Source organism: Anabrus simplex, chromosome 2, assembly GCF_040414725.1.
Source record: "Anabrus simplex isolate iqAnaSimp1 chromosome 2, ASM4041472v1, whole genome shotgun sequence".
Taxonomy (NCBI): domain Eukaryota; kingdom Metazoa; phylum Arthropoda; class Insecta; order Orthoptera; family Tettigoniidae; genus Anabrus; species Anabrus simplex.
In genome coordinates, this window is record NC_090266.1 from 406,533,473 (window position 1) to 406,550,165 (window position 16,693).

A 16,693-nucleotide genomic window follows, 5' to 3' on the forward strand; every position below is an offset into this window, starting at 1 on the left:
TTTCAACCTCATAAACCGAATGAATCTGGTGTTTCAACCTGCCGTGATCTATGAGTAGTGTTTATTCGATATTATTTCTTTAAGCTCATATATGTCGAATGTCGAGACCGATTATAGTTTAACTACGTTTCTCTCTAGACTTGACTTCTTATAAGTAATAGTATTGTAACTTTTAAACTATTTGTGTTAGATTCTCAACGTTTAAAACTAGATGTCTTTTCTTTTTTCAGTATGTGGTGAGGTGGAAGCGTTGGAGCTGGTGCTGGACGCTGGCGCTGATCCTTCCACCCCTGACATCCATGGCGGCTACCCAATCCACTATGCAGCTCAGATGTGTGGCCCGAACTCCGAGATGGGGAACGATGTGCGCTTTGGACTCGCCGTGTTACGTAAACTTCTGGCTCGTGGAGTGGCAGTAGACGTAGCTGACCAAGATGGTCGTCAGCCTATCCTATGGGCAGCGAGCGCCGGTCAGTTCACTTCAGTTTCATTGTAAAACGCTCAGAATGTTCACTTGAATTACTTAATATTGCATGCTAGAAGCACTGCTCGGCACGGTTCATAGTGACAGTGCCGAGGAGGGCACATCCACTAGGGTGTTTTTGCTCTCATTGCTCACAGACTCACGATCCAGTGCTTCCTGTCCTTCAGGCAGCGCTGATGCTATCCTGGCTCTGGTGAACGCGGGGGCGAACGTTGAGGCCGACGACAAGGACGGACTTACAGGTAAGAGGAAATTAACCCAGGCTCCTTCAACTACCGTTAGAAAAGCCCGGCAAATGTGGCACTAGAACCTAAAATATTGAACTTTCCAGCAAATTATTCTTATGTCCTTCATATTTATCACCTCTGTTGCCAACACACCGCTGTCAGCGTTTCTAGAGGTTTAAGGTGCAGCTGGAGAAGCCTTCTTTAATGTATGTAGAAGAGCTCATTGATCATTGCCTGTCAGCTTTCAAGTTTGTTTTGCTTTATTTTAGGGGACCGGGTTGAATAGTTAAGACGGTAGAGCGTTAGCCTCCTGAACTCAAGTTGTCGGGTTCGATCCCGGCTCATTTCGGTGTATTAGAATATCATCAAGTATGCTAGCCTCATTCCAGTAGATTTTCTTGCTATTTGCTTTACGTCGCACCGACACAGATATGTCTTATGGTGACGATGGGATAGGAAAGGCCTAGGAATGGGAAGGAAGCGGCTGTGGCCTTAAATAAGGTACAGTCCCAGCATTTGCCTGGTGTGAAAATGGGAAACCACGGAAAACTATCTTCAGGTCTGCCGACAGTGGGTTTCGAACCCACTATCTCCCGATTACTGGATACTGGTCGCACTTACGCGACTGCAGCTATCGAGCTCGGTGTCAGTAGATTAATCAGCACCTAAGAGAACTCGAGAGGAACAACATTCCGGCTCCTCGGCGTTTCTGAAACCCATTAATCTGATAGATAGTGGGACGCAAACCCATTATTATTATTATTATTATTATTATTATTATTATTATTATTATTATTATTATTATTATTATTATTATTGGCCGGCATCACAGTGTAGGGAAAGCGTTCCTTCCTCTTACCCGCACTCGCCGGGTTCGATTCCCAGCCAGGTCAGCAATTTGATCCTGGATCTGACGGCTGTTTCGAGGTCTACTCAGCTTACGTTATTACGGATGAGGAGCTAGCTGACGGTGAGATAGCCACACAGGTCTAGAAATACAAGGATAACCGCCGAGAGGATTCATCGTCCTGACCGTATTGAGCCGTATCCTGCCGGCCCATAATAATAATTAGAATATTATTTGACCCAATATGTAAAATTTATTCATAAAAGTTACAGTCTAACATGTTAAAGCATCGTACCCCAAGATAGTTGATACCGGATGTTGAGCAAGACAGTGAATCGCTGGATATTGCTTCATAATCCGTATGACCGTGAGAAAGGATAGCGTACCCAAGCGCTGGCAAGGATCGACACGTGTATTAGATGCTGACCAAGCAATATATTTCAGCCAATGGGAACTTAAGGATTTGGCAAACCTGGAGGCTACACCGCGCCAAACCTTAATTCCAGGATGACCAATGTGCTCAGTTGATAAAGTCAGTTTCTGTAGGTAATCGGTTTTCCACAGTTTCAGAAGTCAGATATATTTGGAAATGTAATATAAAAATTGGTGGAAGAGATTTGCTAGTGTTTGAGCTGTGTTTTGTAAATATATCACAATAAGTATTGTGTCATCATATATGACGAACTCTCTGATTGGTGGTTGGTTCAGACACCCGGGAACCCCAGCATTAATGGCGTCACCGAAGCCTCCTCAGTAACCCAAGCTCTGGAGAGCGTCACTCTGTGTTAAAGACTTGGATAGTGCAGAAGCACCAACTCTGTATCTCTGTGTTAAATGCTTGGATAGTGCGGAAGCACAAACTTTGATTGGTGATCGTGATTAACTTGGTGTTATTCCAGTAACAGTAACTGGTTCTCAATGATACTTTAAATTGTGCAGTTGCAATATTTTACTGTACTTGAGTAAATGGAATAGTATAATTTTGGCAGAGTTTATTTTCAATCGATAAAGACGGTGTTTAGTGACCGCTGAGTAACAAGTGTAGTGGAAACGTGCTATTGTTTCACTATTCCGCGACGGGCGCGTTTCGCGATGAACTTCCGTAGCGAACCGTGTGCTGCTTTTTAAACTGTATTCTCACCCTTTAAGTGAAGTGTGTAATATATATGTGAATCAGTGTGTTTAGCTGATCTGGTAAAGAGAAAGGGTATTTCGGCTCGCAGCATTAAGCAGCGAAGATATTATCAACTATAGTCTTCTGTGTTCCAGTGAATTATTTTCCAGCAAGATGATGGATATGCCTGCAGAGGAAGGAAGTGCATTCACACATGTTAATGCTGTGATTAACATGGTGTAGATCCCTAAATCAGTGGGGATGTAAGCTGCTATCCTGGTATCTCGAGAGTCGTAAGTACAGTAAGGCACATGTGTTATTTATGGCATGATATGTAAGTTATGTTAAGGTACTAGGGCAGTGTAGATAGAATTTTTAATTTTCATGTAAAGTAAGCCTGACGGCATGTGTTTGTTTAATTTTGTTACTATGATAGATTCGGATACGAGAATAATGCATGTTTATTTTATTTTCATTTTGCTTTATGAGTAGATGTTTGGGAGAATGAGGGATTGATAGGATCAGTTGTTGTTTATTTGTGTATGTTATTTAGCGTAGGATATTCCGAGTTTTCCTTAAATATATGCTAGAAGGGCTAGATGGACAGGTTCACTTTTATACAACGTTAAACACGTATTAGTTCATTTTATTTCGGTTATTCAGAGAGACAGGTATAGCTATTCTGCATGATGCATGATTTTGCAGAAGCTGACAGAAGGAGCTGCAGAACGCCGTTGTTAAAATAAAATCTTTGAAGTTAAGTTGGATTCTGTTTGCCTGATGGTCTGCCAAGGACTCGAATTGCGTCTCATTATGTGGAAAGGCCAGTGGGATTCATGAGAAATAATGAGATAAAAATTGCATGCTGAATTATAATGTATTGGTGCAGGCCGATTGTATGCCTGACAAGATAAAGAGTATTGTGCAGATGTGTGTGCCTGCCTAGTGTCTTCTGAGTGTATATTGTGATCAGAATGGACAGTGTTAATTCCAGACTATTGAGTCTGATGTTGTTAAATGGCCCAAGCATGCTTAGAAGGAATGAATATACGTGAGTTTCCGTGTAGCCGATGAAAGGCGTTATCTCATGGCAAGCTGATTTCTGGCCTGTGTTTATCTGTAAGTGTGAAGGAGACAGTATTTCCTTGTGGCGGCCTCGGGAGACAAAATCCAATCTTTAGCATAGTGGAGTTCAACATTTCTTTTCAGCCCGTAATTTACCCGGAAGTACATGACGGATGACCGCGCTGTTGAGCGCTCAAACGCAACAGAAGGAGGCAATGTTGCCCATTGCTTTCTTCATGATATCAAGGGTTATTTATATGTTTTTCCCTTACAGGATGATGTTTTACTTTATTTTTGTGATTGTATACTTTGGCTCGTTGTTTTAAAAGGGAACAGCCCGAGTGCTGAAGTATTGTTGGTTTATCTAGTTCTGTCTAGATCTTTTGCAGTGAACCGGGATTCACATTAGAATCAGTGTAGCATTCAAGATTTTACTCGATATCCGATGTATATATATGTTTAGTTTGATTATTTGAATTGTTGTAAATATAGTGTAGGATTTGCCCCTAGTATTTTGCATAACTTACATAGCGTCCAGTGCGTCTTAATTATTTTTCTTTCCGTCGTAACTTTTCTTTATAATGTAACTTTTATTTTACGGAAATAGTTTGACGATTCTCGGGAGTAACTTAACTTTTGAAACCGTATCGTTGTGATGCGATAGTGTGAAACTCCATACGGAAATACCACATGTCAGTGTTTGCGTACACTTGTTGCCCTACAATATAAACATTGGACTATAAGAAGAAACTCAGTCTTGATTTATATAAATGTTCTTTGTTGAACTTGTTTTTTTTTATGTCAAATTTGGTATGATCATTCAATTAACGTTTTTAATTTCGACTTATTTCAATACTTTGAGTTCATTTCTTTACAAATTATTATTTTTCTTGATTTAATTATTTTCATGTGATATGATCGGGGATATTTATTAATAAATCCATTTTACCCCCTATGATTGTTTCTCATTCGTGTTATACCTCCATTTCCTGTCATTGATTGCTATTTTAGTGTAGAACTTCGACTTTTTATCCTGACCCAATCGACAACCAACCCACACTCTGCCCAACCCTGAGTTAGTCGGATGTTCATACAGGAATGGAGGCATCGTCCTAGAGGGTATTTACCCCTGGGTACGGTACAGTATGGCACCTTGCAATCTGCAGGCCTTCAGACTGAGCAACAGCCGCTTGGTAGGTCATGGACGTTCGGGGCTCTTGCGCCATGGGCTTTGGTTTTATTATTATTATTATTATTATTATTATTATTATTATTATTATTATTATTATTATTATTATTATTATTATAACAATTATTATTATTATTATTATCATTATTTTAGGGACTTAAGACATGGTAGCAAGCAATTTCACGTGTTTACTACGTATGAAATCTATCTGATAACATTTGTGGCTCTGGTATATACAATGTCGAAGGTAAATGATGCAACAAATTAACACTAATAGATCCTGGGGAGAGGATCAGTCAGTCATCAATGATCTGCATTTAGGGCTGTCGCCCAGGTGGCAGATTCCCTATCAGTTGTTTACCTAGCTTCTTTTTAAACGTTTTCAAAGAACTTGGATATTTATCGAACATTTCCCTTGATAATTTATTCCAATCCCTCACTCCTCGTCCTATAAATGAATATTTCCCTCAATTTGTCCTATTGAATTCAAACTTTATCTTCATATTATGATCCTTCCTACTTTCTAAAGCTCCCCTCAAGCTTATTCGTCTACTAATGTCATTCCAAGCCACCTCTCCACTAACAGCTCGAAACATACCACATAGTCGAGCATCTCGTCTCCTTACTCTCAAGTCTTCCTAGCCCAAACTTTGCCACATTTTCGCAACACTACTCGTTTGTCGGGAATCACCCAGAACAAATCGTGCTGCTTTCTTTTGGATCTTTCCCAGTCTCGTATCAAGTAGTCCTGGTGTGGTTTCGTACACTGGAACCGTACTCTAATTGGAGTCTTACTTCAGACTTTTACGCCCTCTCCTTTACATCTTTACTAAAACCCCTAAATACTGCATAACTGTGTGAAGAGATCTGTAAACTTTCTTAACAACCTCGTTAATATGATTACCCCAATGAAGATTATTCCTTATATTAACACCTAGGTACTTACATTATTCCCCATGTGGTACTTTCACCCCATCAACACAGTAATTAAAGATGAGAGGACTTTTCCTCTTGGTGAAACTTACAACCTGACATTTCATCCCGTCTACCATCATACCATCGTCTGCTGTCCATCTCACAATATTTTCTAGGTCCCACTACAGTCACAATCCGGCAACGCATTTACTACGAACAGAGTATTAGCCTTATCTGTTATTCCAGTCCTTTTCTCATACCATTTCTATGTATAAGAAAAGAAAAGTCCAATAATACCGCCCTGCGGGACCCTCCTCTTAATCATCACAGGATCATATAATACTTCACCTATTCTAATTTTCTGAGTTCTGTGTCACAAGTTTCATATCTGTAGCTTCCACCGTTCTCGAGGGAAGTCGTGTTTTGGGAATAGCAAGAATTGCAATGCAGCGGCTGGCGGTGGCTTCTGATGAGGGTGGCGTAAGTTGCGGCCTGTTGGTATCCGCTGTCAGCAAATATAACAACATGCACATCCTCTTTCGGGAGAAATGTCTAGCAGTAATGCATTGACCAAGTTTTGTGACAGTACAAGGCTTAACTTCACGCACTAAAATTAACAAACATAATGAACGTTCGGTAACTATGAAGTGAAGCTATTGACCTAGAGAGGTCAGACTATGGACTAGGATGGACAACCTATCACTGGAAGAGACATTAATGTAATGAAGCTACTGATGGAGAGAGTTTAAACTTTGTACTAGGATAAACAACCTCTCACTGGAAAAGACGAGAAGAAAGTGAAGCTATTGACCCAGAGAGGTCAGACTGTGGACTAGGCTAGACAATCTCTCGAAGGAGGAGACGAGAATGAAGTGAATCTGTTCACCTAGAGAGGTCAGACTATGGACTAGGACAGACATCCTTTCACTGGAAGGGACGAAATGAAGCGCTGATAAAACGCGGGCAGGCGTGGTTCTCCACAAGACCAATTTAGTTCCTCTTTGTATTCCTTAGAACTAAACTAGATGTGAGAGATGAGAACATCGGGTAACGTGGACGTCATTCACAGCCTGTCGTCTGTCCTTCTTTCCCTACGTACACTCCCAGTATCCTCCTGGAAGGATTTCAACATTGGCAGGAGGGCTGGTAAGTACATGTAGCTCACCTCCAATGGGAGAGTGACTGAAGAATGGTGCGCCCCCTCACGACGAAGATACGAATTTACTTTACGCAAATGTTGCAAACTTGGGTTGGGAAGATTTGGGAGTAAGGAGAAGAGCTGCTCGTCTAAGCAATATGTTCCGAGCAGTTAGTAGAGAAATGGCATGGAATGACATTAGTAGACTAATATGCTTGAATGGAGTTTTTGAAGTAAGAGCATTCATATTATGATGATAATGTGTGAATTCAAGAGGATATATTGGAGCAAATATTCATTTATAGGAAGAGGAATTAGGGATTGGAATAATTTCCAAGTTCTTCGAAATCATTTAAGAAGAGAGTACGTAAACAACTGACAGGGAATCTACCACCTGGGCGACAGCTCTAAATGCAGATCATGGTGACTGATTGATCGTACGCGGATATGAATCCCTTCTTTATGGAAATCGTTCGGAGTACATCTCCGCAGCTGCATGAGTATTCTGTGCCATGGCTAAGCGATGTGTGTTCACTAGCTATACACTAGTCATGTTCGGGTCCGACTCGTTGGCTGAATGGAGAACGTACTGGCCTTCGGTTCATAGGGTCCCGGGTTCGATTCCCCGCCAGGTCGGGGATTTTAACCTTAATTGGTTAATTCCAATGGCTCAAGGGCTGGGTGTGTGTGACGTATTCAGAATTAGAAATCATCCTCGGTAGGGCCCTCATCTTCATAGACATGTAGGTCGCCTAGTAGGCCGTCTACGAGAAAAAGACCCGCACCAGGCCTCTCCGGGGGCCATACGCCATTATTATTAGTCATGTTCGGGTTGTAGACATTCAATCACAGACCACTACTCCCCTCCCAACAAGGTTGCCGACTTTGTGCACCGTTCGCTTCATCAAAGCTGCGTTGCCACATGTTTTTTGCTACCATTCAAGTCATAACTTTAAAATTCTTTTACTGCCAATCGCATTGAAATACAAGACAAATAACCAATAAACATTTGTTCTGACACTCATTCCTAGGCGTTTGTACACTCCATCGTCTTGCGTTTCGAGCCATTAACCCTTTATATCACTGATTTCATTGTGATAGCATAACGGTGCAAGCTACAGACCTAAAACTTGCGACGTTTTGATCCTCTCCCCAAGATCTATTACTTATCTTAATCTGGTGCATTTGTTACTTTCCACTCTGTATATACATTACTATATGTGTAATTGATCGAGGATAAAATTATAAAGATAACGTTGGTGGTCTGAAATTTAAGTGGAGATCTTGAAAATCTTCGCGAGGGGGATTATTACCAACTTTTCTACGCAGGTGTCTTCATGAGGCTGATTGTACTCGACTCAAGCTTTCATACCATATCATTTACTATTGTACCGGTTACGACCTGTACATGCCGTATTTTAATATTAATTGTACTTCATCATCACGCAAAACGTTCAGAGCCAACTTGGTTTTTTTACGTTCGGAGGAGCGAGCAGGCGAGCCAGCGACTGCTGTGTGTGTGTGACGTAGCTGCAGGGATAGTATAGACTACCCGCCTGACGCCATGTATAAGCATGGCCTGGTATGTTCTAGATATGAACGTCACGCCTTCGCGAACTTTCGATTGAAAAAATTAAAAGTTATATAATAATAATCACAGCGACTTGAGCGATACGTCATTCTGAAGAGGATAACATAAACGTCCCAAATTGTGAATCTCAAGAAAATCCGTTGAGGGATTCTCGAGATAATCAGCCTCAAAGAGATCACGTTATCTGATGACGTAGGAGCCCCAAACTGAATATAAGCTGAGCACACTTGACTCTGATCACACAGTCATAGCTGGGTGTCCAGCCTGACTCTCCACGCTGCAGCGTTCGTCGAAGTGCTGACAGAGGCTATTTTCGAATATTCAAAGTCTTCATGTGGGACTTAAACTCTGACAGTCGTGTTGAAATTATAAACTCTGATGTATAACAAAGTCTTTATAATGAACACTGAGTCTATCAGTTAAGTTTAACTTGTTATTTTTGCGTGTGATTAAGTTCAAATTATTCAAAGTCTTTATATAGTAGACTCGGATTAAATCCGGCAAGTTGAACTTGCACATATTGCGTGTGTTGGAACTCTGATTATGACAAGTCATGTATTGGACTTAGGTGACAACAGTGAAGTCGAATTTATATTCTGTGAGCATGTAGAAACTTCTCGATATAACTTATTTTCGTTCTTGTAGAACTGAGTTTATTACCACGTTACCTGCTTGAAACTTAGTCTCTAAACAAACATTATTAATTTCAGTGTGACACTGCTACGTTATACTGTTAAATGTGACATTTATAAAATCTCAGTCAGCATAATCTCCTTAATAGACAAGAGTGTTTATGGAAGTGTTCTAACTTTCTCACGAATGTTAATGTTAGTGATTACCGTGATAAAATATAATCGTGTGCTACGACACGAGTGTTTCACCCCAAACTCAAATTTCGTTCTTTATCCAATTCAAACAAGTTGTGTATTATTTATTCTGAACAGTCTGGACATTATTTGTATGTGACTGACAGCAGTGTCTTTGATAAACTCTCGAAAAGTCACCTGTTTTATTTAATGTCAAGTGCGCCTAACAACGAACTGTGGTTTTCATTTCAACCTTATTTCTTCGTCAAAGTGTTTAGTATTATTGCATGACTGACAGCAGTGTCTTTGATAAACTCTAGAGCAGTCATACATTTCTTTCAATGTTAAGTGCTACTTTATTTAGTGGAAAATCACCACGAAATGTGCCAAGTGCGTGAACAATTTTCAGTTTCATTCTTTCTATTCACGAACTGTGCTTTATTTTCTTCGAATTTCGATGCTACCCGCATCTTCATCTTTAGTGAACTTATAAATTCTATCTACATGATTAAGAGCGAATTTGACTACATATCACAACCACATTAAATGAAACAGTGCTGTTAAACCGAAGTGTCGGGGGACTGTGTAAATTTGGACACTCGTGTAAGTTATGTGACGAGTGATTACCCCACAACATCGTCGGAGAACGTCGGAGATCGTCCAGAACGTCGAAAGTTCGAGACTCAAACCCATATCAAACCAATCTGGGTGTTCCGGCCTTATCTCAACGTAATATTGGCAACTTCCAGAACGTGTTGCAGCCCCGTTCAGCCTGGTGAACTGGGAGCACGGGTAATCAAAAGGCGATGTTGAAGACAGCGACTATCAACAGTAAGGCGATGTGCACTTTGAAATGCATTTTCTGAATAAAAACTAGTATTCAGTCTCTTTAAAAATGTTCTTGTAGATAGGACCCTGCCTCCTGTACCAAGCCCTAGCTAGAAATAACCCAGTATTGCCTTGAGAACTACTTCGTGCTAACTTTAACATTAATTCATAAAGTCGGGCTGTTTTACTGGTACACTATACCATAGGAATACCAGTAATCGAAGCTGGGTCGGTAAGCTACGATACTGACCCGAATACCATGGTGGCTTCTCGACTTTCGTAACCGCATGTGATTCCTTTCTTATCAAAACTCCATACCATACTTTTAACGAGGGTAACGTTTTGTCATAACCTGCAGTCGAAATATAGATCACTCAAATAGCAGTCAGACAGTCTAATAATAAGATCTTCACGGGATAGGAATTGTATTGGCCAGTATTCGTGTTTATCTGTGAATTTTGAGACCTAGTTGGTCATATTTACACCCGCAGTAAGGAGTGGAATTGTAATAATGCTTGCTTAGGACTTGAATTGAAACCGCATAACTTTTGTGACATACTTATAAACAACATCGTGTCAATAATAATGTTCTTGGCTTTACATCACACTAACTAATTTTATGGCTTTTGGAGACGCCCAGGTGCCGAAATTCAGTCCCGCAGGAGTTCTATTACGTGACAGTAAATCTACCGACACGAGGTTGACGTAGCTGAGCACCTTCAAATACCACCGGTCTGAGCCAGGATCGAACCTGACAAGGTGGGGTAAACATCGTATTGGATCAAGAGTGTACTTATTATTCAGAAGTGCGGAAACCTGCCCCGAAAGACACAATCCGTTGCTAACAGTGCACTGCATACCGCTCAGTGCCTCAGAGATTGCAGCAGCATCGAGCACTAGATTGCATTACCACACTGTAAGGTACAATATGCCCTTCGATATCTCGTAATGGATGCAGCACTTTAATGTTTGCCCATTGGCACGATAGAACGCAAAATATAATCCTCACAGATGCCTCATTCTTTATGATTCATTACAGTTTAGAGGGTTTTTTCTATAACTGTGTAAACTATTACCGTGTGAACTAGCGTTTGGGCTGACGACAGCGAACAAAGAACGAGATAGAATGTGGTCTCGCTTATTATATTTGAGAGATCAACAACTAATATAGAAATATTTCCGTTTTCAGGAAACTGTTAGAGTATGTGGGTCACTTTGTGTTTTGTTACTTAAATTTTTGCAATTAACTTCTTGCCATATAGAGGAAATATTTTCCAACATTCAAGAGGTCACTAACTGAAGAACTCTCCATATCAAACAAAAATGTTCAAATAATTACTTTCGCACAATTCGTACTCACTGTACCGAGTGAGTGGCGGCGTAGTTTGGATCACGCGACTATCAGCTGGCATTGAGGAGATAGTGGGTTCGGACCCCATAGTCGGCAGCCCTGAAGATGGTTTTCCGTGGTTTTCCATATTCACACCAGGCAAATGGTGGGGCTGTACCTTAATTAAGGCCACGGCACTTCCTTCCAAATCCTAGGCCTTTCCTATCCCATCGTCGTCATAAGACCTACCCGTGTTGGTGCGACGTAAAGCCACTAGCGAAGGAGTACCAGTGAGAACACAGTGCTGACCATGTTTTGGTGGGAGGCATTTGCGCCAACCATTGGCTAATTATAACATAACAAAAGTACAATTTAACTTTTCATTTGCATTTTTCATTTCTGGCAGTGATTTTGAAAAACTGCACATGTAGGACTTCCCAGAGTTTACCCTAAACCAGAAATTCGACTCCGTGTTTTTGATTTAGGACAGAATTTATTTCGTGAAATTCCCAGTTTAGGTCTGAAAAATGATTATGACAAGAATACAGAAAACAAGATATGGATGGAGTATTGCTTTAAACTGCCATTTCTTAGATATTATGACAGAGACAACGACGAAAGTCAGAGGCACTATATTTTAGTAATCTGAGGTCAGACAAAAGGTATCCATTAACATATATACTTCAGTTATAAAAGGAATTGACAAAGTTGTAAGTACTGTAATTTTACTTACTGATATCGTGTTTGGTACAAATGTGGTGCGCCTGCAGTGCTTTGCATTGGCGCTCATACATTCTTTTCTCACAAAATTTGGCGCCTATGTCCGCCAGCGTCATTTCATGAGTGTCGCTTAATAATTTAGTCCTGTGAAACTCTGGTGCTTATGAAGGTTCCTTCATTGTGTTCAGATTCTTATGTGCAATAGTGTAATTGCTTATTTCTGTCATTTCTTAGCTTTACACTGCGCTGCAAGCAGAGGTCATACGGACTGCTTAGAAACCCTGGTAACGTTGTGCGGAGCAGAAGTGGACGTCATTGACAGCAACGGCTGTACAGCACTCTTCTATTCTGTGACATTGGGTCATGCCGATTCCACACGTCTCCTACTGGGCTACGGGGCCGAGCCCAACCGACAGGACCGCAAAGGTCGAACGTAAGATACTCTCACTGTACTTCCATCCACTTAATAAACAAGAACAGGTAAAGGATCAATGTTAAGGATGGTACTTGTATCATAAATCTTATTGCTAACCATTCCCTTGTGAGGTAGACGACTGCTATATTGAGCGATTTGGCGCCCTGAGGATTTCCTTATGTTTAGTTGGAAGTAGAGTTGTTACTGTTGCTTATTTTAATGACTTGGAACCTAATGTTTGACAGCTCCATGCACTTAGATTATGTGTATCCGTGCACCTATACTTGGAAATATTAGAACTGTAGGTTTTAGTATTCGAATATACATAAACCAAGAGTCATATCCGCTTACAGTACCACACCGTTACTATGATTTCGATTTCAACAGATTCTTAAAACTAGATGCTTGCTTTTCCATTGTCACAAATTTCTTAGTGTTATAACATTTCTTTAAAATGAAGCTGAGATACACGCAGGGCATGAGGAAAATATTAGAGGTCTAATGTTTTTGATCTCTATTTTATTACTGCACTTTCATCTCGTGAAATTAACGAAATTTAAAATTACAGGTACGATACAATTCATCTCGTATTTGATGACCTTGCTACAGCCTACCAATGTATTTGAAGAGAGATCATCTACGCTGTACATATCTGCAAGCCACCTTCAATGGATTTTGTGTGTTGTTAAAAGGAAGCCTTTTATTGTGTCGACACAGTTAATAGAAATTGTAATATTTCCACCAAAGTCCCAGTCTCATCCATGGCTGTGACGGTATGGAAGTTGCTGGGGGTACGGTTAGTGCTGAGTAATGACATTCGGAGCACATGCAGTGCGTCTAATTGTTATGAAAAGTTCATAGGGTCAGTCGTGCTGCAATAGCACTTTCTGGTCCAGTGAGGAAAGCAATGGCAAATTTCCTCACTCCTCATCTTGCCTGGTACGCCTCCTTTCGGTGCCGCCATCTATTGTTGCGGTTTCGCCATAACAGCATAACCTTTGATGGTGCTATTTGAGGATCCAACCAGCCTCTGGATACATAACCTAACAGGTAGATATATAGACTATATACAGTATATAAATTTACGTTCTTTCTCTATAAGAAAACTTATATACACAAATAATCTAGAACCAGAACACACCAAATCATATGGCACATACAGTTCATTAAGACCGTTGGTCTATTAAATTGATTATTACCCAGCGAGATGTTCTCCAAATATTGGAGTGGAACGTGGTCAGTGTGAGATAACCTCAAAAGTATTACTTGGATTTCTTGACCAAGTCTGTAGTCTCTCATATTAAATGGCTCCTCAGTTGGTCTCAAGAGGTTGAGGGGATCTCATTACAGCCTTCGTTCCAGGATTGAGATCCTTGGACGAACCGAGAACTGAACCCGGATCCTCCGCATAGGAGGCAGACACACCACGGAGCTGACATAATTTATCTAAAGGCTTCAAAATCCCGGTTTTCAAAACTCTAACTTGCCAATCAATCAATCAATCAATCAATCAATCAATCAATCAATCACCACTGGTCTGCATTTAGGGCAGTCGCCCACGTGGCAGATACCCCATTTGTTGTTTATCTAATATTTTCTTATATAATTCCAGAGCTATCATCCAGCGCTACTAATAATTTCAAAAGAATATCACTGCGGATCTACAGGCTGATTTCTTTTATTGAATATTTCCTCTTTGATTTGTTGCAAATGTTGAATAAACATTCAAAAAATGTTTCGGGGTATATTTTAGGATATAATTCGCCATTTTATGGTCGCATACATCCGATCCCTCCTTACGAGCATAACACATAATTTCATAAATGTTTTGTAGTATTCTTATTTAAAACACAGCACGTTCCCGAGTCCTTTCTATTTAAAAATCCGTACATGCCGATCGATTGTTTAAGAAATAGATCCTGAAGCCCTGGACACAGGAAACAAGCTCCTAATTAACAGTATCACGCAATATACATGTACGCTTACAAATTTAGTCTTTCAAGGTCCCGTCTGGTTGAACATGGTTCAATTCTCGTCTCTGCCGTGGCTTTGAGACTGGAGCAGGATATCCCCGGCCTCAGATAACATACCTAATGGGACAATGGTTTGAAAATCCCATCCTCGAACGTCTTAGTTTCTCATTAGAGGGAATATACTCTTCGGCTCCATGGTTAAATGATAAGCAAGCTGGCCTGTAGTCCATTGTGCTCTGTGTTCGATTTTCAGCAGGATTAGGGATTTTAATCTCACTTGGTTAATTCATATGGCTCAGGGACTGGGCATATGTGCCGTCTTCAACATTAGATTTCATCCTACATGAGACCCCGTCTTCACAGACCCGACGGTCACCCATGGGCGCAGATCAAAAGACTCCCTGGAGGCTTTATTATTATTAGGCGGAATACTACCTCTTGTCTATATTCCTTATTCCATTTAATAAACATATGTGCACTGATATGGTTAAGACAGCCACACAGATTATCAGGTGCATCTCGCACACATTAAGTACGTGGGGCTATTGATCATAATGTTCCAAGCCTCTTATATGAAGCAGCAATAACGAGGCTGAAGATCTTACTGTTTATGCTCCTTAAACTGAATATTAATCATTCTGAGTGGTGTGTTTCGTGTAAATGAAGTGAGCAAATGATCTGGCACTGATATCGAGCTCTCTGCAATATCATATTCAAATAATGTTACTAAAAATATTGCGCCATATTCTTCAGTCATCTACCTATATTAATAAATGTTTAATACTTTTGAAATTCAAACACATCGATACCGAGACAAGAATGATCGAGTTATAAAACTTGTTTAGCAAAATTATTAATTGAGTTTGTCTTCAACAGGCCAGCTCACTGCGGTGCTGCTAAGGGCCAGCTAGAGACTCTGCGTATTCTGGGATCCCATGGTGCCAATTTGTGGGTACGTAATGTTAAAGGAGATTATCCCCTTCACGAAGCAGTTGCGTCGGGACGCAAGGATTTAGTGCGGTGGTTGCTGAACCAACGTCCAGATGCCGTGAACTCACCAAATAACGATGGTCGTTGCCCTCTCCATATCGCAGCCATCAACAACAATATGGAGATGTGTAAGGTAAGAAGGAATCATACGTTATGACAATTAAGATGCCAGAAATAAGGAACAGATTTCATTGAAATAACCAGCACAAGTTGATCGGCAAGGCAATAGTCCTAGTACTGACACGAGAAAAAGCTATGAACACCATCATTTGTGCTGGTGTTCGTGATGATGGCTATGACTTCTAAGAGCTGTAATGTAGTTCCATCGTTGATTCATTTTTAGAGGTTAATCATCAGCTCTGTATACTTATGTGTATAGGAGCTGACGAACAGTTTTCTTGCGCTGTCTGTTGTTGTTTAAATATATTATTTAGGGCTTTTGATAGATGGCTGGTAACATCAAATATTGTTTTTCGAGCATATGGCAAGAGAAAATAGAGAAGGTCCTGACGATGACTGTTCTCAAGATAGCTACCAATTGCTGTTTTTTATTTCTGGCATCTCCTTCATGGATAATGTTTTAGCGTGCGGCTGTATGCGGATGTAGAAGTAATCATTTTTATCATAGACTTCTTCAAACTGAAGTTACTTCAAGTACTGCCTCTCTCCTCTACTATGGAAGATTTCTTAAGTATGCAAGAGCAAAGCTAAGTCACCTCCGTATAGGCCATGAAGATCCTCGGAGGGGTGGAAGGTAAAGGCTTCCGCTATCCGTAACCTGGGCACTTGGCGGGGCAGGTGATGATTAAGAGAGAAAGGAGAGAAATTCAAGAACAATTATGAAGAAAGGTATTATAAATGTATATTGCCTACACTATGTATAACTTCTGTAGGCAAATTATGTTAAGATAAATACAGTATATAATACATACACTGCTGCTCCAAAAATGTAGAACTTCGTAACCGGAATTGTGAGAGTCTTCAGATTTCCATAAAACAATATATATTGTCGTGTTGAAAAAATTAGCAGTGTTCTAGAACAAATATCCATAGGTCTATAA

At 40.4% G+C, this 16,693-nt stretch overlaps 1 protein-coding gene across 1 annotated transcript in view; it reads left to right on the plus strand.

Moving 5' to 3' along the window:
* The window catches only part of LOC136863560 (uncharacterized), a 274,361-nt gene that overhangs the window by 205,984 nt on the left and 51,684 nt on the right, over positions 1–16,693 (plus strand). The window contains exons 3-6 of the mRNA XM_067139940.2: positions 231–470; positions 622–726; positions 12,489–12,687; positions 15,519–15,765. Of these exons, the coding sequence (XP_066996041.2) occupies positions 231–470; positions 622–726; positions 12,489–12,687; positions 15,519–15,765 (791 nt within the window). The remainder of the gene's footprint in view (positions 1–230; positions 471–621; positions 727–12,488; positions 12,688–15,518; positions 15,766–16,693) is intronic.